The 24,656-nt window shown below is 44.9% G+C and overlaps 1 protein-coding gene across 1 annotated transcript in view; it reads right to left on the bottom strand.

Annotated features, from left to right (window-relative positions):
- Nucleotides 1-24,656, bottom strand: part of LOC139404994 (NCK adaptor protein 2a) — a 44,979-nt gene that overhangs the window by 1,876 nt on the left and 18,447 nt on the right. Inside the window, exons 2-3 of the mRNA XM_071147554.1 lie at nt 16,984-17,228; nt 186-985 (exon numbers count right to left, since the gene is read on the bottom strand). Coding sequence (XP_071003655.1) covers nt 186-985; nt 16,984-17,212 — 1,029 coding nt within the window. The 5' untranslated portion in view covers nt 17,213-17,228. The remainder of the gene's footprint in view (nt 1-185; nt 986-16,983; nt 17,229-24,656) is intronic.

The following is a 24,656-nucleotide window of genomic DNA, read 5'->3' as shown; positions in this document are numbered from 1 at the left end:
TCTCCCTGTCACCTCCTCAAAACCCATTGGAGGTGGTGGTCAGAGAGGGGCATGAGGAGTATGCAATTGAGATCTTCCCCTTCCCACAGGGCAGTGTTTGGGAAACCCTGGTCTCTCTCTTCTCACACACTCCTACCTCCTTCCCTAATCCCTCCCCTTCCTTCATCCTCTCCTCCCCCACTCACCGATGACTCGCTGTCACGTATGAGGAAATCCCCCTCCTGTCCTCTCTCGTTGAGGACCAGCTCTGCTTGGTGTCTGGTCACCCCTCCGTAGTACCAGTCCCTGCCTGCAAACTTGCCCTCGCATGCCGGGGCCATGTGGCCGATCTGTGGGGAGCCGGGGGGCGACAGCGGAAGGGCGGGGAGCCCGGGAGGCCCGTTGGTGTCATTCAGCACCAGCACGTAGTTTTTGGGCACCAGGCCCACCAGACCGCGGGTGTTCCGGCAGCGCCACCACTCTGGGTCGTTCTCAGGTTTCTCCACAACCTCCATCACCTCTCCTTTCTCAAAGTTCAGCTCCTCCTCCGTCACTGAGCTGAACGGGTACAGAGTCTGAACCAGCTGGAGCGCACCACTGCCCTCGCCACCCCGGCTGCCACCACCTCCCGCCCGCCCGTTGGTCATCGTGGCCTCCCTGCCCCTCCCTGGATAACCTGGGGAGTCCCTTCCGCCTCTACCCCCTTCACCCTCTACGGGGTCCTCCAGGACATAGTTGGAGGGGAACCAGCCCACACGGCCCCCCTGGCTGCCCCGCCACCAACCGTCACTGCACTTCTCCATCACTGTGACCCGGGACCCCTTGGCTAGGGTCAGCTCATCCTCACGCTCCGCCACGTACGAGAACTTGACCACAGCCAGGATGTTGAGGTCGTAGACCCGCTCGGCCACTCCTCCGCCACTCCCATTGGAGGGGTACTCCGCATCTGTGCTGGGCGTGGGGGAGGCGTCACTGGCACTCTGCTTCCTTCTGCCCTTACCCAGTCCTGAGACAGAGACAGAAATCACTACATCAGTATGTTAAGCTAACCTACCATGACATTTCATTTTATTTTAGAGAACCAGTCAAAGACAACATGTCTGGTGTTGCAAGTGGATTGAATAAAAAGTACTGTACATTTCTTCTAGTTGGCAGTATTGGCAGCGACTGGTACCACAACACTTGTATAACCAAATACTAAGTAAGGAATAATTAACAAGGGGTTATGCGTCTTATGGAAAATAATAAACAACTAGGAGTTGCATTATTTTCCAGAGAACGCATAGAGCCCCAAGCTGATTATCTCTTTTATACCATGGCTATAATTAAACACAGTTGCCTCTAGAAATGTGTTCAACATCCACTGAAGTAGCTAGCAAGTTAACTAGAAAGCTACAGTGGTTGCCTTGGTAACCAAACACAGACTTGCTAGTTTAGCTAACCAAACCACAATGCCAATGTTTTCAACTTGACTTGCTTTCAAAAGCAGCTCAAACATGGAAGAATGAACTACAGACAGTGAATTCTATCGTGCGTTATAGGGAATTAAACAACGGGTGGATCTAATCCTGGATGCTGATTGGTTAAAACCGCATTTCAGCCTGTGTCTATTCCACCTGTTGTGAAATCGTTAGATTACTTGTTAGATATTACTGCATTGTCAGAACTAGAAGCATAAGCATTTCACTACACTTGCATTAACATCTGCTAACCATGTGTATGTGACCAATACAATTTGATTTGAAGTGACAACCGGCTAAAGCTATGCCTATTTACTCTGATCCATCTCACTGTGCAATCCACTGTCTCATCAGCCCAGCCATACAATTTATAAACTTGATCTCTAATGTAAAAACCATCTAGACATTTTCTCCCATTTCTTTTGGACTAGCAATTGATTTTCAATAGCGATTTGAATAAATCTTGCTGTCGGTCTCTCTGACATTTCCAACATTGAATTTCAATATTGAAACAAATCTCCTGCTGTCCAATAGTAATGAACGTGTAGGGGTCTGGAGTCGGGACGGACAGTTTTTCTCAGCCAGTCGAAATCATGAATAGGCATTATTTAAGGACATATACGAAAGAAATTTCAATGGAAAACAGATCAAACAAAACTAAATGCAGCTTGTTTGCAGTCTTTCCTGCTTCAGTTTGAAGTGATTGTGTTAGTTGTGTTGCTGGCTAGCTCCTCTGAACAACAGTGTCCTGACGAGAGAACACATTTTCTTTGCCAGGTGAAATCGCTCATCATTAGCTCATTCTTATGAATGTATCCAAATAAATGTCACTAGAAAACAGCTTAAACATGCAGCTACTTTGCTGTTATTCTGGCTGCGGTGTTTAACGTGACTAAGTTAGCCGTAGTTGGGTAGCTAGCAAGCAAGGTATAAGAACGCCGCCAGCCAGTATGACAACAGAACATTTAGGATGAACGACTGGGTCGCATCCATAGATGGTTCGGTTGCCAGAGACTGATAGAACGAACGACCAGCCGGCTTGGGTAGCAACCCTAGATTTGTGTCAGGACTATATTTTGTGGAAGGATGAAATAGTATGAATAAATTAATCTAAATAAAAATGTAATGAAAATATGTCAATATGTCTGAATATGTTGGTAACCCGTTCTATTTAAGTGATAATGCCCTCGATTAACCCCATGCCAATATATCCGCCAAACACCCTCAGGCCAATCAGAAACGAGTATTCAACAATGCCATGATATAAACATCTTTCATATCCACAACCGAAAACACATAAATTATAACTCCAGTGGTACTGAGAAAGTAAGTAAGACCGAAGGAGCCGAAGCTGATTCAGGACACTGGGAGACAAGGCAGGGGTTGGGGCACTAAATTAAGGCTTCAGGCTGCACTCTGGGCCCAGTTGGGGAGTAAACACTTAAGATAGAGGACAAAACAAACACATACAGGTAACTGCCAGAATAAAGGAAACACCAACAGTGTCTTATAATAGGGCACCATGAGCCAGAACAGCTTCAAACTCATGTTCACAATCACATGCACATACATACAAGATTGCACACACATGCACATCATACAGTAATTCTCTCAAACTCGCATACAGTAAACACACCGAAGTGACACACACACACACACACACACACCATCACAACTGCTGGTGTGTTTGTCACAACTCCCATCTCCTCATTAAACCAGGCATTCAGCACCAGCGACATGCTCTAGCTCAGCTAACCAAGTCCCCTCAAAAAGCTGAAAATAGTACATCCGAGCTGGGGAGGAAAGTGGAGCAGACAACCATGGCTCTGCTGTGGTACTGACAGGCAGGTAGGGGATCAAAGATGCCTCTACACCTACCCATCTCCTCTCCCTGCCTCCACACCTACCCATCTCCATCTCCTCTCCCTGCCTCCACACCTACCCATCTCCATCTCCTCTCCCTGCCGCCACACCTACCCATCTCCATCTCCTCTCCTTGCCGCCACACCTACCCATCTCCATCTCCTCTCCCTGCCTCCACACCTACCCATCTCCCTGCTTCCACACCTACCCATCTCCCTGCCTCCACACCTACCCATCTCCCTGCCTCCATCTCCTCTCCCTGCCTCCATCTCCTCTCCCTGCCTCCATCTCCTCTCCCTGCCTCCATCTCCTCTCCCTGCCTCCATCTCCTCTCCCTGCCTCCACACCTACCCATCTCCTCTCCCTGCCTCCACACCTACCCATCTCCTCTCCCTGCCTCCACACCTACCCATCTCCTCTCCCTGCCTCCATCTCCTGCACAACGAAGACAGCAAGCTCTCTCCCGTCTCCTCCATGTTGATTATTTACCTGTTGTAACCCATGTTGAGCGCTAGCTAGGGCCAACTAAAAGTTGTTCTGATGCTTTCAGTTGTCACACCTAGGGAGATGGGTGACTGACATACAGATGACTAATGGCTCCGGTGGTTGGATGCTGGGCAGACAGACCCCATCAGGGCAGCTCTTACTGTACAAACCAATTACATCTTAAATAAAAGTCACCAAACATACTTTAGTTCTTCTGTTAGTTATGCAGTAAGTACAATTACATTCCACTGCAAACACACATTCCCAATGCTGTCATTTGTTTAGTCACAACACAGGGAAAAGTGACAACTGTGTGTGTCAGTGTTTGTGTTGCAGTGTAGAGCCAGGTCACAGCTCTGTAGATGACAGCTAATTCAGAAAGTTATTGGGTTCACACAGAGTGGCACTAAACTTTCCTCCTGCTTTGTTGTGCGAGAGAGAAATGGGTGAGGAGAGGTAGAGGGAGGAGGCTCCCTTGGCAGCTGTTACTAACACACAGAAGACCAGACATCACAGGACAGAACTCACAGAAAAGAGGGGCGGAGTGAGAAAGAGAGCGAGAGAGAAAAAGCGAAAGAGAAACAGAAAAAGAGGGCAGAACAGAGGGCAAGATGGAGGGAAAAAAAGAGACAGAAGGGGATGACAAATGCAAACAAGACAGGAATATTGAACAGACCATAATGTTTAAAAGAAGAGTCAAGGTCCATGTACAACAAGCCACTGAGGAGTGGCTTCCGTCTGGCTACTCTACCATAAAGGACTGATTGGTGAAGTGCTGCAGAGATGGTTGTCCTTCTGTTCTCCAATGTCCAGAGGAAATCTGTGACCAAGGCCCTTCTAGCCTGATAGGTCAATTTGGCCGGGCGGCCAGCTGTAATTATTTTTATTTAACTAGGCAAGTCAGTTAAGAACAAATTATTATTTACAATGACGGCCTATCCTGGACAAACCCGGACGACACTGGGCCAATTATTTTTTTAATATATATATATTTTTTTATTTCACCTTTATTTAACCAGGTAGGCTAGTTGAGAACACCTTTATTTAACCAGGTAGGCCAGTTGAGAACACCTTTATTTAACCAGGTAGGCTAGTTGAGAACACCTTTATTTAACCAGGTAGGCTAGTTGAGAACACCTTTATTTAACCAGGTAGGCTAGTTGAGAACACCTTTATTTAACCAGGTAGGCTAGTTGAGAACACCTTTATTTAACCAGGTAGGCTAGTTGAGAACACCTTTATTTAACCAGGTAGGCTAGTTGAGAACACCTTTATTTAACCAGGTAGGCTAGTTGAGAACACCTTTATTTAACCAGGTAGGCTAGTTGAGAACACCTTTATTTAACCAGGTAGGCTAGTCGAGAACACCTTTATTTAACCAGGTAGGCTAGTTGAGAACACCCTTATTTTACCAGGTAGGCTAGTTGAGAACACCTTTAGTTCTCCAGGTAGGCCAGTTTTATTTAACCAGGTACAATTGCGACCTGGCCAAGATAAAGCATAGCAGTGTGAACAGACAACAGAGTTACACATGGAGTAAACAATTAACAAGTCAATAACACAGTAGAAAAAAAAGAGTCTATATACATTGTGTGCAAAAGGCATGAGGAGGTAGGCGAATAATTACAATTTAGCAGATTAACACTGGAGTGATAAATGATCAGATGGTCATGTACAGGTAGAGATGTTGGTGTGCAAAAGAGCAGAAAAGTAAATAAATATAAACAGTATGGGGATGAGGTAGGTAAATTGGGTGGGCTATTTACCAATAGACTATGTACAGCTTGCAGCGATCGGTTAGCTGCTCAGATAACAGATGTTTGAAGTTGGTGAGGGAGATAAAAGTCTCCAACTTCAGCGATTTTTGCAATTCGTTCCAGTCACAGGCAGCAGAGAACTGGAACGAAAGGCGGCCAAATGAGGTGTTGGCTTTAGGGATGATCTGTGAGATACACCTGCTGGAGCGCGTGCTACGGGTGGGTGTTGCCATCGTGACCAGTGAACTGAGATAAGGCGGAGCTTTACCTAGCATGGACTTGTAGATGACCTGGAGCCAGTGGGTCTGGTGAGGAATATGTAGCGAGGGCCAGCCGACTAGAGCATACAGGTCACAGTGGTGGGTGGTATAAGGTGATTTAGTAACAAAACGGATGGCACTGTGATAGACTGCATCCAGTTTGCTGAGTAGAGTATTGGAAGCTATTTTGTAGATGACATCGCCGAAGTCGAGGATCGGTAGGATAGTCAGTTTTACTAGGGTAAGTTTGGCGGCGTGAGTGAAGGAGGCTTTGTTGCGGAATAGAAAGCCGATTCTAGATTTGATTTTAGATTGGAGATGTTTGATATGAGTCTGGAATGAGAGTTTACAGTCTAGCCAGACACCTAGGTACTTATAGATGTTATGTGCCGCCCTATGGGACTCCCAGTCACGGCCGGATGTGATGCAGCTGGGATGCAGTGTCTTAGACCACTGCACCACTCTGGAGCCCACAAGAGTGTTTTGGTGGTTCCAAACTTCGACCACTGTGTTCTTGGGGACCTTCAATGCTTTAGAAATGTTTTGGTACCCTTCCCCAGATCTGTACACACGACACAATCCTGGACAAATCATTTTTTGCTCTGACATGCACTGTCAACTGTGGGACCTTATATAGACAGGTCCAACAGTTGACAGATCATGTCCAATCAATTTAATTTACTCCAGGTGGACTTCAATCAAGTTGTAGAAAAATCTCAAGGATGATCCATTTGAACAGGATGCACCAGACAGAGCTCGATTTCGAGTCTCCGTGCAAAGGGTCTGAATACTTATGTAATTAAGGTATTTCTGTATTTTATTTTTCGCTTTGTCATTATGGGTATTGTGTGTAGATTGCTGAGGATTTGTTTTTTGTTTGTTTATTTTAATCATTTTTAGAAATAATAATACAGTAATACAAATTTGAATACTTTCCAAGGGCACTGTATGCTAATCTGATTGGGTAACACTAGAATACGCAAAAATATCTTTCAAAGGAACACAACAGCATTTTCATTATTTATCTTACTGTACGCAATGTTATTTATGTTACTCTTAAATTTGAGAGTAAAGTGTTTTGGAAACCTCTGAGATACTATATAGAACACGTATATTTTATTAATTTATTTTACCTTTATTTAACTAGGCAAGTCAGTTAAGAACAAATTCTTATTTTCAATGACGGCCTAGGAACAGTGGGTTAACTGCCTGTTCAGGGGCAGAACGACAGATTTGTACCTTGTCAGCTCGGGGGTTTGAACTTGCAACCTTCCAGTTACTAGTCCAACGCTCTAACCACTGGCCTACCCTGCCGCCCCACTCTAACCACTAGGCTACCCTGCCGCCCCACTCTAACCACTGGCCTACCCTGCCGCCCCACTCTAACCACTGGCCTACCCTGCCGCCCCACTCTAACCACTAGGCTACCCTGCCGCCCCACTCTAACCACTAGGCTACCCTGCCGCCCCACTCTAACCACTAGGCTACCCTGCCGCCCCACTCTAACCACTAGGCTACCCTGCCGCCCCACTCTAACCACTAGGCTACCCTGCCGCCCCACTCTAACCACTAGGCTACCCTGCCGCCCCACTCTAACCACTAGGCTACCCTGCCGCCCCACTCTAACCACTAGGCTACCCTGCCGCCCCACTCTAACCACTAGGCTACCCTGCCGCCCCACTCTAACCACTAGGCTACCTTGCCGCCCCACTCTAACCACTGGCCTACCCTGCCGCCCCACTCTAACCACTAGGCTACCCTGCCGCCCCACTCTAACCACTAGGCTACCCTGCCGCCCCACTCTAACCACTAGGCTACCCTGCCGCCCCACTCTAACCACTAGGCTACCCTGCCGCCCCACTCTAACCACTGGCCTACCCTGCCGCCCCATATACCAAAACGTCTTACGTGCATGTGACTCTGGAGGAGTATTTGAAAAAGTCCTTTATTGGCGCTCCAGGAAAATGTCCTCTTAAAAACTGCCTATAAACACAAATGATGTTTGTGATATGAAAATGCTAATGTTAACATGTGTTAAATACTTATTTAGGAAAAGTCAAGAATGGAGCGGGGGGGGGGGGGGGGGGGGGGGGGGCATGACATTAACAATTGCAGAGATATTTCTCTTTTAGATTCATATGCATTCAAAGTGTTTAAAAAAAAGTTTACACTCCTCAAAAGGCACTGAATGGGTGGAACAACTCATTAGTGTGTGTGTGTGTGTTGCCCCACTTGATGTGACACAACATGAAACCTCTCCTCCTGGGCCTACTTCAAGCCATCCCGTGGAGAGACTGAGCTGTCGACTGCCTCAGGGTAGAGAGCAGAGATATGCCAAGGGCAGCAGACACAATGTCCCCCGAGACCCACACAGCCCAGCTCAGCTGAAACACACACTCTCCATCTCCCTCATTTCCACTTCAAGGCTCTGGTCTGCTGGTTGGCAGCGGAACAGTCTATTCCCTCCTTCCACACTCCATCTTTCTCTCTCTCCCCCCCATCCTTATTCATTCATCACTGGAGCCTGACCCATGACAACCCTACCTCAGCATGTTGAATAACAACCCAGAGTGACGCAGAGGTTGGCATATCAACAGGGTGGGTAGGATTAGGGCTGTGGCGGTCACAACATTTAGTCAGCCGGTGATTGTCAAGCAAATAACTGTCAGTCTCACGATAATTGATCGTTAAATCAACAAACACATTTAGCATCTCCTGGCTTCCACTAATCACCTACAAGCCACTGATGCAGACCTTTGGAACATCTACATTTCAAATGTCTAATAAATCCATGTAATATAGCCTACACCTTCACAATGAATCCATGTAATATAGCCTACAACTTCACAATAAATCCATTAAATATAGCCTACAACTTCACAATAAATCCATTAAATATAGCCTACAACTTCACAATAAATACATTAAATATAGCCTACAACTTCACAATAAATCCATTATTTATTTTAGACAGGTCTAAAGAAGCATGATATGAAGAACATGTAGTCTATTTCAGAAGAACAGAATAGTATACTCCGAGTTGTCCTTATGTTAGGTTCTGATCTGGCTAGTTCATTTAGCAAACAAACAAGATTTGCTTAGAATGCCGTGGCATTATTTTATAGTATGAAGAATACAATTGAACAATGCTGAATAAAATTGAACAATGCTGAATAAAATAAAGGACATTTTCTCCAAACGATTTGAGGGAGTGTGACCATGCGGCTATTTTTTGTTGAGAGGTTAACAAAGAAATAGGTACTCCTATATGCTTCATTTAGAGTTATTAATATAACTTTAGTTGTTCTGCAAATGTTGGGCTATGTTTTGTTTTTAATACATTGTAAGGCGGCATGACGAGACTAATGATTTGAAAAGAAGTTGCTTGAAAGGCATGAGCTTCGCTTTGTTTTTTGCGGAGGCTGTACAATCTTCATCAGTCTCTCATTCACAATTTGACAAGCACTTGATAATGCCTCGGATTTCACAGCGGCATCCCCTTTGCATGGCTGTAACGCACCCTAAGCACGAATGTTCCATTAGCGAAAAACACCATTATCAAGTGACTGCAAATGTGATTGTGCATGTAATGCATTTATTATAAAAGGTGAATTTATGGTGAAAATGATCTTCCCCAAACTTGAAACTCACGTGCTGCTTATGTATGCCAGCTAGGCTATATTGTCACCCATCAGACAATTCTTGATTTAAGCTTGTCTTCACATATACTAAATAATGTGTGCAATTTGTTTTGATTTAGAATGGATCATTATCATGCACCCGTCTCAAAACAGGGGCAGAGATAAAAATACAGGTCATCTATGCACTTAAATAGCAAATGGAGGATGCTTTTCCTGTGGTTCATTTTCATACCAGCCTGGTAGGCTATACTCCTGTTGTAAAGATAAGTAATGTGCTTAATATTACTAAAGTTGAGAAATAAATATAGTAGGCCTAGCCTATAGAAAGCTGATGGGATCCTCCTCTTTTTAATAGAGGTCATCACTCTGTTTTCTCACGCAATTGCATAGCCTATAGAAATGTTGCGCAACATGAGCTCATGGACTCTCATGAAGTGTTTGATTAGATTTTTGATTACATTTGCATTGATGTCAGAGTGATTAGAGGTACAATAGAGTGCTGAGAACCAGGCAGTTAGCAAGTTTGGTAGGCTACTAATGACCTTCAGCAGCATCAGAGCTTGGAGAAGCCTAATTACCGTGACTACACGGTCACGTGGAATTTGACTGCCTTAAGACTCATGACTGCCGGTGTGGCGGTAATTACGGTCAATGCAACAGCCCTAGGTAAGAGACTTCAAATGTAATACGTTACAGTTACTAATTACCTGTCAATTGTAATCAGTAGGGCTGACTCCAATTAGTCGACTGGTCAATTGTTTAGGCGATAGGCTGTTGGTCGACAGATTTGCGTAACAAATATAGAGTACCAGTCAGAAGTGTGGACACACCTACTCATTCGAGGGTTTTCCTGTAGTTTTACTATTTTCTACATTGTAGAATAATAGTGAAGACGTCAAAACTATGGCACAGGAGACATGTCTGAGGCTATTACATCTCAGGATACTAATCCATTGCGGTGGCCACGGGGATGTGCTCTCTCCTGCCAATTTGTGAACAGTCAACTTCATTGTGTAAATTATTTGCATTTGATTGTTAGTGTCTGTCAATTCCCCATTACATATATCACCAGAAGTACATTTACCATTAATTCCTATAATTTGTAATCTATAATGTTTGTTAGAATACAGTCATTTCTGTTAATGCATTCAATATATAATTATTCCAGTCTAACATTCTCGTTGTTTGAGTGGACACGCTGTTTGCAGAGCACACAACATATACTTGAGAGAAACAAGTTTTGATTTATGTCATTCCTTTTAGGAGTTTTTCCAATTTTGGTATGGTCTTTTGTTTGGAGCGCTTCTGTCAATGTTGAGTAAGGACACGCACCGGATTATACGTAGACGTAGGCCTATAGGCTACCTGTCCTGCGTGCAAATGTAGGCATATAAATGTGCCCATTTGGAGATCAGATAGTGTTTCTGATTGACTTAATGCAGCACTACTAATGAGCGATGGAGCATCTCAAAGTAACCTCAGACAGCAAGAAAACAAAGTCTGTTTTTACATCCATTGAGAATGACAACAGTTCCTCAATGTATTGGAAACATCTTTCCAGCCCTCTCTCTTTCAATAACCACTTAGCATGAAAGAGAAAAAAATTAATGCTCTGATCCAGTGGAAACATAGAACAGGCCTACCTGATGACCTCTTTTCCCTTGCGCAAATAGCCTACAGCTGTGTCTGTCCCAAGCTCACTGGCTCAGGAACCTCTGAGGGCCCAGCATATTTTATACAATGTTTCAAGTTCATTGCAGATAGGCCATGCGTAGCCAATATGATATTTATTTTTATCAGGGTATTTTCTACCTGTAGGCTGCAATGTATTAATTTGTTGGCTTTATGTAGGTTATTTTTACATAGTTGGCAATGGAAATAGAAGTGAAATTACTTTTTTAGGTTTGTATCCTTATCGTTTAGATTTAATTTTGATGAACCACATGACAATGATTGAGATAGGAAGACAAAGTAAATGAAACTCTTCCACAGAAATGTTCTCATGAAAACCATAAATGCCACACAGATTGGTAGAAATGTTAAGATAAACCAGCATTCCACGTGAGAAAGGTTGCTGACTCCTCATGCAGCCTATAACCGGCAACTTCAGGAGAGTGAAGGCAGAATCTGGCAAAAGCCAGTAGGAGCAGGTTTGTTTTGGCTGCTGTGAAGGCACACTGTGGTATATCACCCAATAGATATTGGAGTTCAACAAATTTGTTTTCAAATTATTCTTTGTGGGTCTCTCGCTCTCTCCCTCTCACTGTTCAACTATTGTCTTTCCGAGTTAACTACTAACCATACTTTATGCACGGAAGTGCTTGCTAGTTGTAGCTTTTCTTTCAGTACTAGATTCATTCTCTGATCCTTTGAGTGGACAACATGTCAGTTCATGTTGCAAGAGCTCTGATAGGTTGGAGAACGTCCTCCGGAAGTTGTAAGTAATTACTGTGCAAGGGGGTGAGAACCATGAGCCTTTTAGGTTTTGTATTGAAGTCAATGTACCCAGAGAAGGACGGAAGCTAGCGGTGTTCCGACCACACCATGGTGCTACCCTACAGAGTGCTGCTGAGGCTACTGTAGACCACTGCAGAATTATTTTTGGGGTGACGTGAATATATTTAGTATAGTTATCTAAAAATGATAACTTTGTTTCACAATTTATATGAAATTCACTGAGGATGGCCCTCTTCCTCCTGAGGAGCCTTCACTGCCATACAGTATCGGCTGTCGGCTAAACCGCTGCTGTCGTCTTTACTGCCAAGCGTTTATTCAAGTTGGTATGTATGGTCTTTGGATGCCGACAGCAGTCACAGCATTGGAAGACATAGCTTGAACTGTAGCTTAAAATAAATAAATATATTAATTCCTGTGATCTATTATTGATCAAACACATTGCTGTGTCATCATGTAGTGGTCTCGGACTTGTGGTCAGACTCGCTCAGGCAGAACAAACGTAGAAACTTGCAATGCTGATTGATTTGAATGTCATTGAGAAAAGAGAAAAGGTGTCAAAGTTTGTTGTAAACATCCTTTATGAATATTAAAGTAAGCCTAGAAGTCATCTGTTTTTTCAGGATGATTTCTAATCTGGTAATGTAACAGATGAGTTGGTTTTTGTAACGGATGAATCCCCAACCCTGCCAATCACAGGGCAATCAAAAGGAGTCATGATGAGTTAGTACAATGACACAGGGGAGTTAGTAGTTTTTATACTAAATACACAAGTGTGTTGAGAGGCAGTGGATGTGTTCCCTTTCATAATCATTGTAGTTTCCATATTGTTAAGAGGTTTAAATTGAAAAAGTTATTTATAAAATAAATAAATAAATAAATAAATAAATAAATAAATAAATATATATAAATATAAATAAATATAAATATAAATATATATATATATATATATATATATATATATATATACACACACATACATACAGAGTTTGTATTTGATAAGGCACAGTCAACTTAGTGTATGTAAACTTCTGACCCACTGGAATTGTGATACAGTGAATTTTAATTGAAATAGTCTGTCTGTAAACAATTGTTGGAAAAATGACTTGTGTCATGCACAAAGTAGATGTCCTAACCGAGTTACCAAAACTATAGTTTGTGGAGTGGTTGAAAAACAAGTTAATGGCTCCAACCTAAGTGTATGTAAACTTCCGACTTCAACTGTGTGTGTGTGTGTATATATATATATTATTGCAAATCGTGTATATATATATATATTATATTATATATATATATATATATATATATACATACATATATATACACACACACACACACACACACACACACACACACACATATATACATATATACACACACACACACTTCCCCATTGAAAGGTTGTGGCCTGTCAAATATTTAAAACATTGCTACAGTAAAAGCATAGTGCTATTAACACAGTGCCACTATATGTGCTCAGTCCATAACCATCCAACGAGTTCTGTTTTCACAAACATTATGGGCAGACAGGCACGACGACAGTGTGTACTGTACACCCTATATCTGTCAGAGAGATGAGAAAAATGGGTCAAAGGTAAAAAAGAAAAGACAAGAATAAACGAGTGAGGGAGCCATTTTGGCTCAGTGTGGAGACATTTGCCCTTTATTGGCCTGCAGTAGCTGTCAATGGATGAGTGAGCGTTGCCATTTTGGCTCAGTGGGAAGATGGTTGCCCCCTGCACAGCCATTTTGTATCAATGCTACTGGGCTTCTCCCTTCAGGAAGAACAACCCAGGACACGGCGAAACATGCAGTCCTGACTGGAAAAAGAGGAACCATAACTTCAAGTGCTTACTTTACTAGGCGGGCCGGCATGCATGTGCGCACACACAAAATAAGACACATTATAAGTTACTGCCAAACCCTCACCATCCAAACATTGATTTATGATGAAATACAACATTTTGAATTGCTAAGGGTTGAAGTAGAACCTGGCCATAATGTAAAATTCAATAACAGACGCGGATAGCTAGTCGTTTATCGGTTTCACCACAGGCTGCAACACCATCAGGCTAGCGCGTCATGCCCACCCACCAACCATCAGGGCAAGTGCCTTGCTTTGTTAGAGACCTCACTCTGAAGCTGGTTTACTGGCCTGCAGACAGGACTTCAATGACTCAGCCACATCTCTTTAACGGGCATATAGAGACATCGCTTTAATTATGGATACACTCACATTGGTGTCAGAATAACAGTGTGTAGGGGATAGCAGAGAAGGTGAGAATGTTTGTTGATGAGTGTTGGTTCAGTGCCTCTAGAATTAGTTTTCTTATTGCTAGAAATATTTTGAGATTCATGGCAAGAGAAAGAAGCTAGATCTGTGCACATCGTGAGCACTCCCCACGCACACACAGTCCTGACTCAGTGCTGGCGAGTGACAGTGACAGGCTGTGCAGTGTTGGCCCACAGTCTGATGGAGCCGTCCCTCAGGGCAGAGGGGACTGTGTGTCTGAAACAGACTACCCATCCCCTCGCATAGCCTCCTCCCCCCTCCCTCTTCCTTTCTCTGTATGTCTGTGTACGCCTCTCTCTCGATCTCTGCACACTATATATGCACAAAAGTATGTAAACACCCCTTCAAAATGAGTGGATTAGTTTATTTCAAGTATGAAATCAAGTATGAAATCGAGCACACAGCCATGCAATCTCCATAGACAAACATTGGCAGTAGAATGGCCTTACTGAAGAGCTCAGTGACTTTCAATGTGGCACCGTCATAGGATGCCAACAAGTCAGTTCGTCAAATTTCTGCCCTGCTAGAGCTGCCCCGGTCAACTGTAAGTGCTGTTACTGTGACGTGGAAACGTCTAGGAGCAACAATGGGTCAGCCACTAAGTGGTAGGCCACACAAGCTCATAGAACAAGTGTTGAAGATAAGTAAAAATCATCTGTCATTGGTTGCAACATGCACTACTGAGTTCCAAACTGCCTCTGGAAGCACAAGAGCTGTTCATCGGGAGCTTTATGAAATGGGTTTTAATGGCAGAGCAGCTGCACACAAGCCTAAGATCACTTTGCGCAATGCCAAGCATCGGCTGGAGTGGTGTAACGATCACCGCCATTGGTCTCTGGAGCAGTGGAAACGCATTCTCTGGAGTAATGATTTGGTTGATGTCTGGAGAACACCTCCTTCCCCAATGCATAGTGCCAACTGTAAAGGGCTAGGCCCCTTAGTTCCAGTGAAGGGAAATCTTAACGCTACAGCGCCATTCTGGACGATTCTGTGCTTCCAACTTTGTGGCAAAAGTTTGGAGAAAGCCCTTTCCGGTTTCAGCATGACAATTCCACAGAGCACAAAGCAAGGTCCATACATAAATGGTTTGTTGAGATCGGTGTGGAAGAACTTGAACGGCCTGCACAGAGCCCTGACCTCAACTCCATCAAACACTTTCGGGAAGAATTGGAACGCCGACTGCAAGCCAGGGATAATCGCACAACATCGGTGCCTGACCTCACTAATGCTCGTGGCTGAATGGCAGCAAGTCCCACAGCAATGTTCCAACATCTAGTGAAAGCCTTCCGAGAAGCGTGGAGGCTGTTACAGCAACAGGGGGGGGGGCAACTCCATACGAATGCCCTGCCCTGTGTGCTCCCTATGTCTCTCTCTCTGGTGCACGCAAGAGTTCACAGTTCAGCTAAATGTATATGAGTGGGAGGGAGAAAGGGAAGGGAGTAAGGGAGATGGCGAGAGATAACAGGACAACGGTCTCTTCAGTCTCCACCAGCCCAGAGACAGGATCACGTTTGATCATCCATGGATGTTCAGTAAACATCTTGGATAACATTTAATCTGCCATAATCCTGTAGTGTGCGGAGCAGTTTTCATGACGTTACACGCATTATCCTAAACCCTTAACTCTAAACTAGGAATCTTTCCAACCGGAATCCTGTGAAGAGGAATGCTGACAAACCTGGGACAGGTGCACGACCTTTACACTCACAGGTCACACGTGAATGAGTGCTTGTATTATTAATGTGAGGATATACAGACGTCAAGCTGTGTCAACTCGGAGAGATGGACAACTGAACACTGAGGACATACAGACACCAAGCTGTGGCAACTCAGAGAGATGGCCAGCTGAACACAGTTCCTGAGATGCTGGTGGATAGCTGCTCTGTAAAGTAAGAGAGGCTCACATCCAGCCCCAGTACCAGAGTGGGACACACACATACAATTCAGGAGAAGCGTTAATAATGACCTCATCAATTTCTAGTGGTTGTGTAGAGGGGATTGACAAAATAGAGGAGGAAGTTAAGGGATAGCCCTCTTTTTTAACGCTGATATACTACCACGCCTGCCGCCGCCAACATACCGATAACCCTGCCGCCGCCCTACCGATAACCCTGCCGCCGCCGCCCTAACCGATAACCCTGCCGCCGCCGCCCTACCGATAACCCTGCCGCCGCCCTACCGATAACCCTGCCGCCGCCGCCCTACTGATAACCCTGCCGCCGCCGCCCTACCGATAACCCTGCCGCCGCCGCACCGACCACCACACCGAAACTACCACCGACCACCACACCGAAACTACCACCGACCACCACACCGAAACTACCACCACACCGAAACGACCACCACACCGAAACGACCACCACACCGAAACGACTACCACCGACTACCAACACACAGAAACTACCACCGACTACCAACACACTGACAAACTACCACCGACTACCAACACACTGACAAACTACCACCGACTACCAACACACTGACAAACTACCACCGACTACCAACACACTGACAAACTACCACCGACTACCAACACACTGACAAACTACCACCGACTACCAACACACTGACAAACTACCACCGACTACCAACACACTGACAAACTACCACCGACTACCAACACACTGACAAACTACCACCGACTACCAACACACTGACAAACTATCACCAACAACACACTGACAAACTACCACCAACAACACACTGACAAACTACCACCAACAACACACTGACAAACTACCACCACTGTCACCAACAACATACTGATAAACTCAGCCCCAACCCTCTTACCCAGTGTGTCTTTGAGGTTCTTGACCAGAGAGGCCTTCTTCACCAGGCTGTTCTTGCGCTCTACGTAGTTGGAGGGGACGTAGCCGGTCTGGTTTGAGGCGTTCCTCACCCTCCACCAAGTCTTGCTGTCGTCCAGCAGAGTAAGCCGATCATTCTTCCGGATGTCAAGTTCCTGGTCCTGCTGGGCCGTGTAGTCCCACTTGGCTACAACTGTCACCTCCTCCGTCATCTTTCATGGAGTCCCCCTGGAAATAGAGAGAAGAGTGGAAGTTACACATCAACCCCAAATTAGACCTAAGACCGAGAGACTGATTGTCTGCAGGGCGTATGCATGCTCCAGTTCACCATGCAGGACAGGAATCAGGTGAACAGTCACACACTACTTTACAGCTGAACGTAAATGAAGGGTGAGCATATATCCGTACATTCAGACATGTATTGTATGCGCACCTGACTGCCTGCGTGTTGGGGAGTGTTTCTGTGTGTGACTGACTGCCTGCGTGTTGGGGAGTGTTTCTGTGTGTGTGACTGAGGTGAACACCATATTAAATGTCTATATTTATGAGGTGAACACCATATTAAATGTCTATATTTATGAACACAACACCATATTAATGAGAGCCGGTCAGGTGTGCTCAGTCTATCAGTGTTCTGTTCCATCAAGTCTTCCTATAACAGCCTAATGAAATTCTCTGGGTCCCACACGCCAGTGGAATGAAACAAATCCTAATTCAGTGTCTATGTTTAGAACGTTCCGCCAGAGTTCAACCACTGCTGCTGGGAAACAACTGTCAAATAAACAACGGAAGCGCCGCCTTGTAAACACGAAACGGAGATGATCGCATAGAAGAACAAGAGGGAGAGAAGTAATTCACACAATAACACTAATGTTCTACAATAGTCAACCTCGTCTCCAAATGTTATCATTTTTTAAAAAGTGAAATACTAAAAACAGTCTACTTATGATTCATTAGTTTTTGTGTTGAGACAGCCCAGGTCTACCTCTTTCAATCCAAACCTGGAGGAGCAATAAACAAGTGCCCGAATCAATCACAGCCTCCCTTCTGTTGAAGTCCTGACCTGCAGGTAAATAGTATAGTAACACTATTCTACTGTGAGGAGGTAGTCGTTGTTTCAAAATGCACGTTGCATAGTAATGGCCTGATTACATATTCATGGTGAAAGAGTGCGAGACAGACAACTGCTAAACCCTTGCTGTGTGAAACTTAGCTAACGGCCGGTGGTTAAACATAGGACTGGGCTGGCTGGCTGGGCTGGCTGGCTGGCTGGGCTGGCTGGCAGGCAGTCAGTCAAAACACTGGAGTGTTCTAGAGACAGACCCACAGGGGGAAAGACACTTGGGATCACACATTCCCTTTCTCATATCGTCTTCGACACTATTCTTTAATGAGGGCAATTCACTGATGAAGCTCTGCCACACAGGACCGTATAACTCAAGAGAAGCGGAGCCACACGATTACGCCACATAAAAGATCCCATTACAGCTGGAAAGATTTAGATCTTCGGATATAGCCCACTGTATTTCATAAATGGTGTTTAAACTATCCACGACAGGCTCATTTCTTAATGCACCGTCAAGTATCTGGATGTTTTAGCACAGTGCCACTCATGTCTAGTACATCAGACACTTTACTGTCCCATTAGTCTCTTCTCACAGTTACTGGAGAGACAAGACAGACTACTGCCACACCAGCATCTGTGTAGCATCAGAACCATTGTAATATAGTGAATGTGCCCCTGCTTGCATGCACTAAAGCTACCTAACAGGATTCCCCAACAGGCCTGGACAGGGTTAGACTTGAAAGAAAGGAGGTAGAGCAGGTAGAGCAGGTAGGAGGAGGTAGAGCAGGTAGGAGAGGAGCAGGCCAAATCTTGCCTGTGAGCCTGTCCTTGCCTTGGGAACAATGCAGAAGGTTGAGTGAGAGGGGTGAGGTGTTACCAATGTGGCTTACAGAACAGCTGTATACACAGTTACACACACGTTTAACCTCGTCCACAGGCGATCATTGGGCAGTAGTGTCTGCTATCAAAATGATAGATGACGCTCGTTCTCCCTCAGAGTGTGATGACCCCGCTACCTCTGTATCCATAGTGATTATTCAGTCTCCCCCGACGACCGTGCTCATTAGGGAGAGTGATGGGGATGCTACTTCTAATAAGATCAATCCTCCACTCTGGGCATTCACACACACAGGCCGACAGTCTCACTAAACACACAGGCCGACAGTCTCACTAAACACACAGGCCGACAGTCTCACTAAACACACGCGCCGACAGTCTCACTAAACACACGCGCCAGTCTCACATTTTGACTAAAACGGTATAGATCCCCCCCATCACTACTCTCACTATACACACACACACTACTGTGCCTCACACACTATCAGCTTACCTCAGTTCTATGTGTTACAGTGCCGACGCACCTCAGTTCTATGTGTTACAGTGCCGACGCACCTCAGTTCTATGTGTTACAGTGCCGACGCACCTCAGTTCTATGTGTTACAGTGCCGACGCACCTCAGTTCTGTGTGTTACAGTGCCGACGCACCTCAGTTCTGGTCTAGATGTGTTACAGTGCCGACGCACCTCAGTTCTGGTCTAGATGTGTTACAGTGCCGACGCACCTCAGTTCTGGTCTAGATGTGTTACAGTGCCGACGCACCTCAGTTCTGGTCTAGATGTGTTACAGTGCCGACGCACCTCAGTTCTGGTCTAGATGTGTTACAGTGCCGACGCACCTCAATTCTATGTGTTACAGTGCCGACGCACCTCAGTTCTGGTCTAGATGTGTTAGTGCCGACGCACCTCAGTTCTGGTCTAGATGTGTTAGTGCCGACGCACCTCAGTTCTGGTCTAGATGTGTTAGTGCCGACGCACCTCAGTTCTATGTGTTACAGTGCCGACGCACCTCAGTTCTGGTCTAGATGTGTTACAGCTGACGTCCGCCCTCCAGGCAAAGCTTTAGTATCTAACTAAATGTATTTCATTACTCTTTCCCTACAGCCATCAAGTTTCAGCTGCATTGTCATTTATGCCTGCCTGCTATTGTCAGATTGTCTTTAAAGGATAAAATTGGGAAGAAACAGGGAAGACTTGGTTAAAAATAAGGGAGAATATGAGAAAGAGAGGGAGACTGCTCCCCCCCTGACCCTCCATCCCTCTATTGAGAGTGGAAAGACGAAGAGAAGTGACAGTGCTGAATTGAACTACTCCAGCACTTCACAGTTCTTCACTGACGGGGAGAGAAAAACAACCTTTTCATCACAACACAGAGAGATAGTAAAAGAGGATTAAAACATTGTTGTTTTTTTTAAACAAGACTGGCACAGCCCTCCACATTTGGCATTCAGGTCAAAAACACAGTCAGAGGAAGACCCAGGGGAACAAACTGTTCTCCCCTTTTCCCAACACTTTGATTTGTTTTGGTGGTGTTTTCTTTGGGTCATTTCTAAAACTGAGGTAGAGGGAACTGGTTGATCTCCAGCCAGTGACCAGCTCCTAGCACTGAGGAATGAGTCGGGGTGGCTGGGGCCTTTGAAGCATCCTGAATAAATACACCGCAGTATAAGGAAACAGCTCCTGGTACTCCTATAGACCCATCGGTTCACTGTGGAGGGGCCTACTAGCAGCACCCACAACAGACTGCTTTGGCAGGTTGACAATGGGTGCTGAAAGCAGGTCAAATCCCTCGTCATCGTGGCCAAATTCATTGGAACACTGTCAATGTTAATGATGTGTTTTATAGTGAGCCCATTGCCACAGTCATGCCCTACCACTCTGTTCACGCCTGGCCTGAAACACTAAACGGGACACGTGTGTGTGTGTGTGTGTGTGTGTGTGTCTGTCTGTGTGTGTACACACACATCAGGGGTGTGGTATGTAATGCAGTTGGCTAGACCCATCTCTCTCTCTGAGGTTGGTGCTCCTCTTCATTTTGAGCGGCAGAAAATTACTAATCGTGTTTGATGTCATCAAAGAGGACAGGCTAAAAACTGTCAACAGACCCAAGACTTTGATGGCTCAGGGAGGTCCCAAAAGGAAGACATCATGCCATCCTTTCAAGTGCTTGCTCAAAATAGACCCCGAGGAGTTAGCTTGAGCTACTGACAGAATTCTCAGACCACAGAACGAGGCCCAGGCCTGCAGTCATTCTGCCGGCTACATCATGGGGAGAAAATACAGCAGGAAGAGGGACTTATTGAATTAAGCTATTGTAAGTCCTGATCAAAGCTACTGTGATTAAACCATATCGCTGACAAAAGCCTGTACAGCAAAATGGACTGAGAGCATAAGTAAGCGCTAAGACTGAAATAACCATACTCTATGCCAGGTGTTTCTTAAATCGTGGTCCTGGGGACAAACATCTGATATCACTAATTAAAGGTTTGAGGAGTTGATTAATGGATTCAGGTAGCAAGTGCTATGGAAAAACCGTGCACCTGTTGGTTCCCCAGGACCAGGTTTAAGAAACACCTGCTCTACATGTCCTTCTCTTCAGCACCAGAAAATGGCATTTCTACAAATGTTATACACCAAAGCTAAAACGACTACATTTGAATGTGCAATGTAAAAAGTTTCTAAAGTATATATAGTTGACTTTCTGCGACAGCCCTCCACCTCAGTGCTTCAGAAAGCAGGGAGGTCATTATTTTCAGACAGTATCACTGTCCTCTCCATCATCTTCTCCACCCATAGAGAAGAGTAGGCAGCGTCTTGGGTCCACCCAGTCCCGGTCAGCTGCCTTGGACAACGCTTTCACATGTCCAGCTTCACTAACACAAACTGAATTCCTATATCTTTCTCCATTCAGTCTTTACTCCATTCACTCCCAAATTTTCAAGCAATTTCTCACTTTCACTCTGGTTCTGTCATTTCTTTCCCTTCCCCCGAGTGGGAGAGACATCGTTTAGTGAGTTTCCATGGTTACGGTTGGCGTGGTGGTCACACACACACCTACCTCTACGCACTGGTCAGACTGCAACAAAGTGAGGTAAAATTGTGTAGTAGAATAAAATGCCTGGACACTCACATAGTACAAGATGGAGTTGGCTTGAAATCTGTCTAGATTTAAAAATGTTGTCAAGCAATAGGTACAGGCGTTGGAGTAAGTGTCCTATTTAATTTTAATGTAGTCCGTCCCAGGACCATCTTAACCCCTCCCTCTTCTTGGGCTAACTTACTCAAATCAAATGTATTTATAAAGCCCTTCGTACATCAGCTGATATCTCAAAGTGCTGTACAGAAACCCAGCCTAAAAACTCGAAACAGAAAGCAGGTGTAGAAGTACGGTGGCTAGGAAAAACTCCCTAGAAAGGCCAAAACCTAGGAAGAAACCTAGAGAGGAACCAGGCTGTGTGGGGTGGCCAGTCCTCTTCTGGCTGTGCCAGGTGAAGATAACAGAACATGGCCAAGATGTTCAAATGTTCATAAATGACCAGCAGGGTCAAATAATAATAATAATAATAACAGTGGTTGTAGAGGGTGCAACAGGTTAGCACCTCAGGAGTAAATGTCAGTTGGCTTTTTATAGCCGATGATTAAGAGTATCTCTACTGCACCTGCAGTCTCTAGATGTGACCTTTGACTCGCTCAGGTTCCTGCTGTACTACCATCATTGTGTGACTGGCATGTTCTCTCTTCCCTTTGTTTATCTCTCACCACTTCAACGGAAGTGCACCAGACTACAGTGTTAATCATGTATTCTTTATGTTACCCCAGGAGAGATGACAGCATGGTCGCTTCCTCCATGTCCCTGGGCACACAATACCAAGCACAGAAAACAAGAGCTTTGATGTACAGCTCAGTTTGTTTAGCACCGTCTGGAAGAGTGAGGGTAATGCTGAGGTGAACACGTACGTGTGTGTGTGTGTGTCAGAGTGCCAATGTAAATCAGCCATATTGTCAACCAAAGGGTGAAATACAACACACATGGCTGTGGGCTAAAGCAGTGTACTGAACATCATCATTGATTATTGTACTACACTCTCTCCACCCAGGCAAATCCAAGACAATCCTCATTCACAATGACTGTACTTCTGCAAACTGTCCTTTATGTTGTCAGTTACAGTACTGGAGAGGGTTCTGTGGCACAACCAGCTGGGGCCAACATGGCTCCTGGAGCATCCGCATTGCCTAAGCCGGGTGCTAGCATGTTTCCTTTGACGGGCCGGGTTCATGCACGCTGACACGGTCTCCAGTTGTACGGTGTTTCCTCCGACACATTAGTGAGTCTGGCTTCCAGGTTGTGTCAAGAAGCAGTGCGGCTTGGCAGGGTTGTTTCGGAGGACGCATGGCTCGACCTTTGCCTCTCCCAAGTCCGTATGGGAGTTGCAGCGATGGGACCAATTGGATATCACAAAAAAAGGGGTAGCGTAAAATATTTTGGGTTCTCCCCAAATCAAATACATCTGCCACTGTCACACCAGTTGCCTATTTCCTTAGGTTGCTTAAGGTCATGTGTTTGAATGTAACTTAAAGTAATGGACATCTGAAGTGTATCAATGGCACACAGACATAAACACACCAACAATCATAGTGCCTCCCACAAGCAGGGATGATAACTAGTGACAGTCCAGAAAGGTAATACAGTTGCATATAACAACAAGTACATAATACATATTTGAATCATCTCAATACTCAGGAAACATGTTTATGGTATGCTGACATTGCTTAATTCATTACGTGGGTCAAATTTAAATCCACTGAAGTGTAGGGTGGCAGGATTTTCCATGTCTGAAGAGGACCTATAGGCCTATTTGTTTGGAAAGACAGCTGGTCATGGCTGCATCTCACTGTAGCAGGCTGTGTTTTCATGATTTGGATCTCCATTCAACTTCAGTTGAATAAATATAGATTGTGTCATGCCTATCCATCTGATATTTAGTTTACTGTTAATATCACTGGTCTAAATATAGATTGTCATGCCTATCCATCTGATAGTGTTTACTGTTAATACCACTGGTCTAAATATAGATTGTGACATGTCTTTATCCATCTGATATTGTGTTTACTGAGCCTACTTGGTACCACTGTTTTGTTCTGTTCACATTCATTTGTTTGCGTTCGCAGTCGTGTCAGTATTCTAAGCCAAACTGCTATTGTGTTTTTGTTAAGAGCGCGTGATGACACAGCCGCCAGAGAAGGTAAGGTTAGTGAGCATATAGTGGGAGAATATCAACGGCATACTCCTTTGCGTCCTCTCTCCTCAAAACCCATTGGATGAGAAACCCAGAGTTCTGTCCCCTCTGACCTTCTCCTCCAATGTGTTTTGAGAAGGTGTGGAGGACACGAGTATTGAGATTGTCCCAGGAAGACAATCCGTTTGCACCTCTTATATAGCTCAATGGGGTGATACACTCTGCACCTGCGTACTTTGTCAGACCCCACACACGTTTTTTATGGATCTGCACAATTCACATGGATGACCAATTGTGATCAAAACGGCAAATATTACCGAAAAGTTTTCATCCCTGCACAAGGCACCATGTCACCACAGGTTTAGCCCTGAGACTATTCTGATGAGATACCCTGAGTTAAAGACAAACACATACCCAGAAGAGAATGATGGAAACATGGGAGGAAATCATGCCCTATGGAAAACCCATCCCTTGAACATCGAGAAGATTACTGGCCATGTTGATCACACACACTGCA

This window comes from Oncorhynchus clarkii, chromosome 3, assembly GCF_045791955.1.
Source record: "Oncorhynchus clarkii lewisi isolate Uvic-CL-2024 chromosome 3, UVic_Ocla_1.0, whole genome shotgun sequence".
Lineage (NCBI taxonomy): Eukaryota > Metazoa > Chordata > Actinopteri > Salmoniformes > Salmonidae > Oncorhynchus > Oncorhynchus clarkii.
This window is presented reverse-complemented; position numbering and strand designations above follow the sequence as displayed.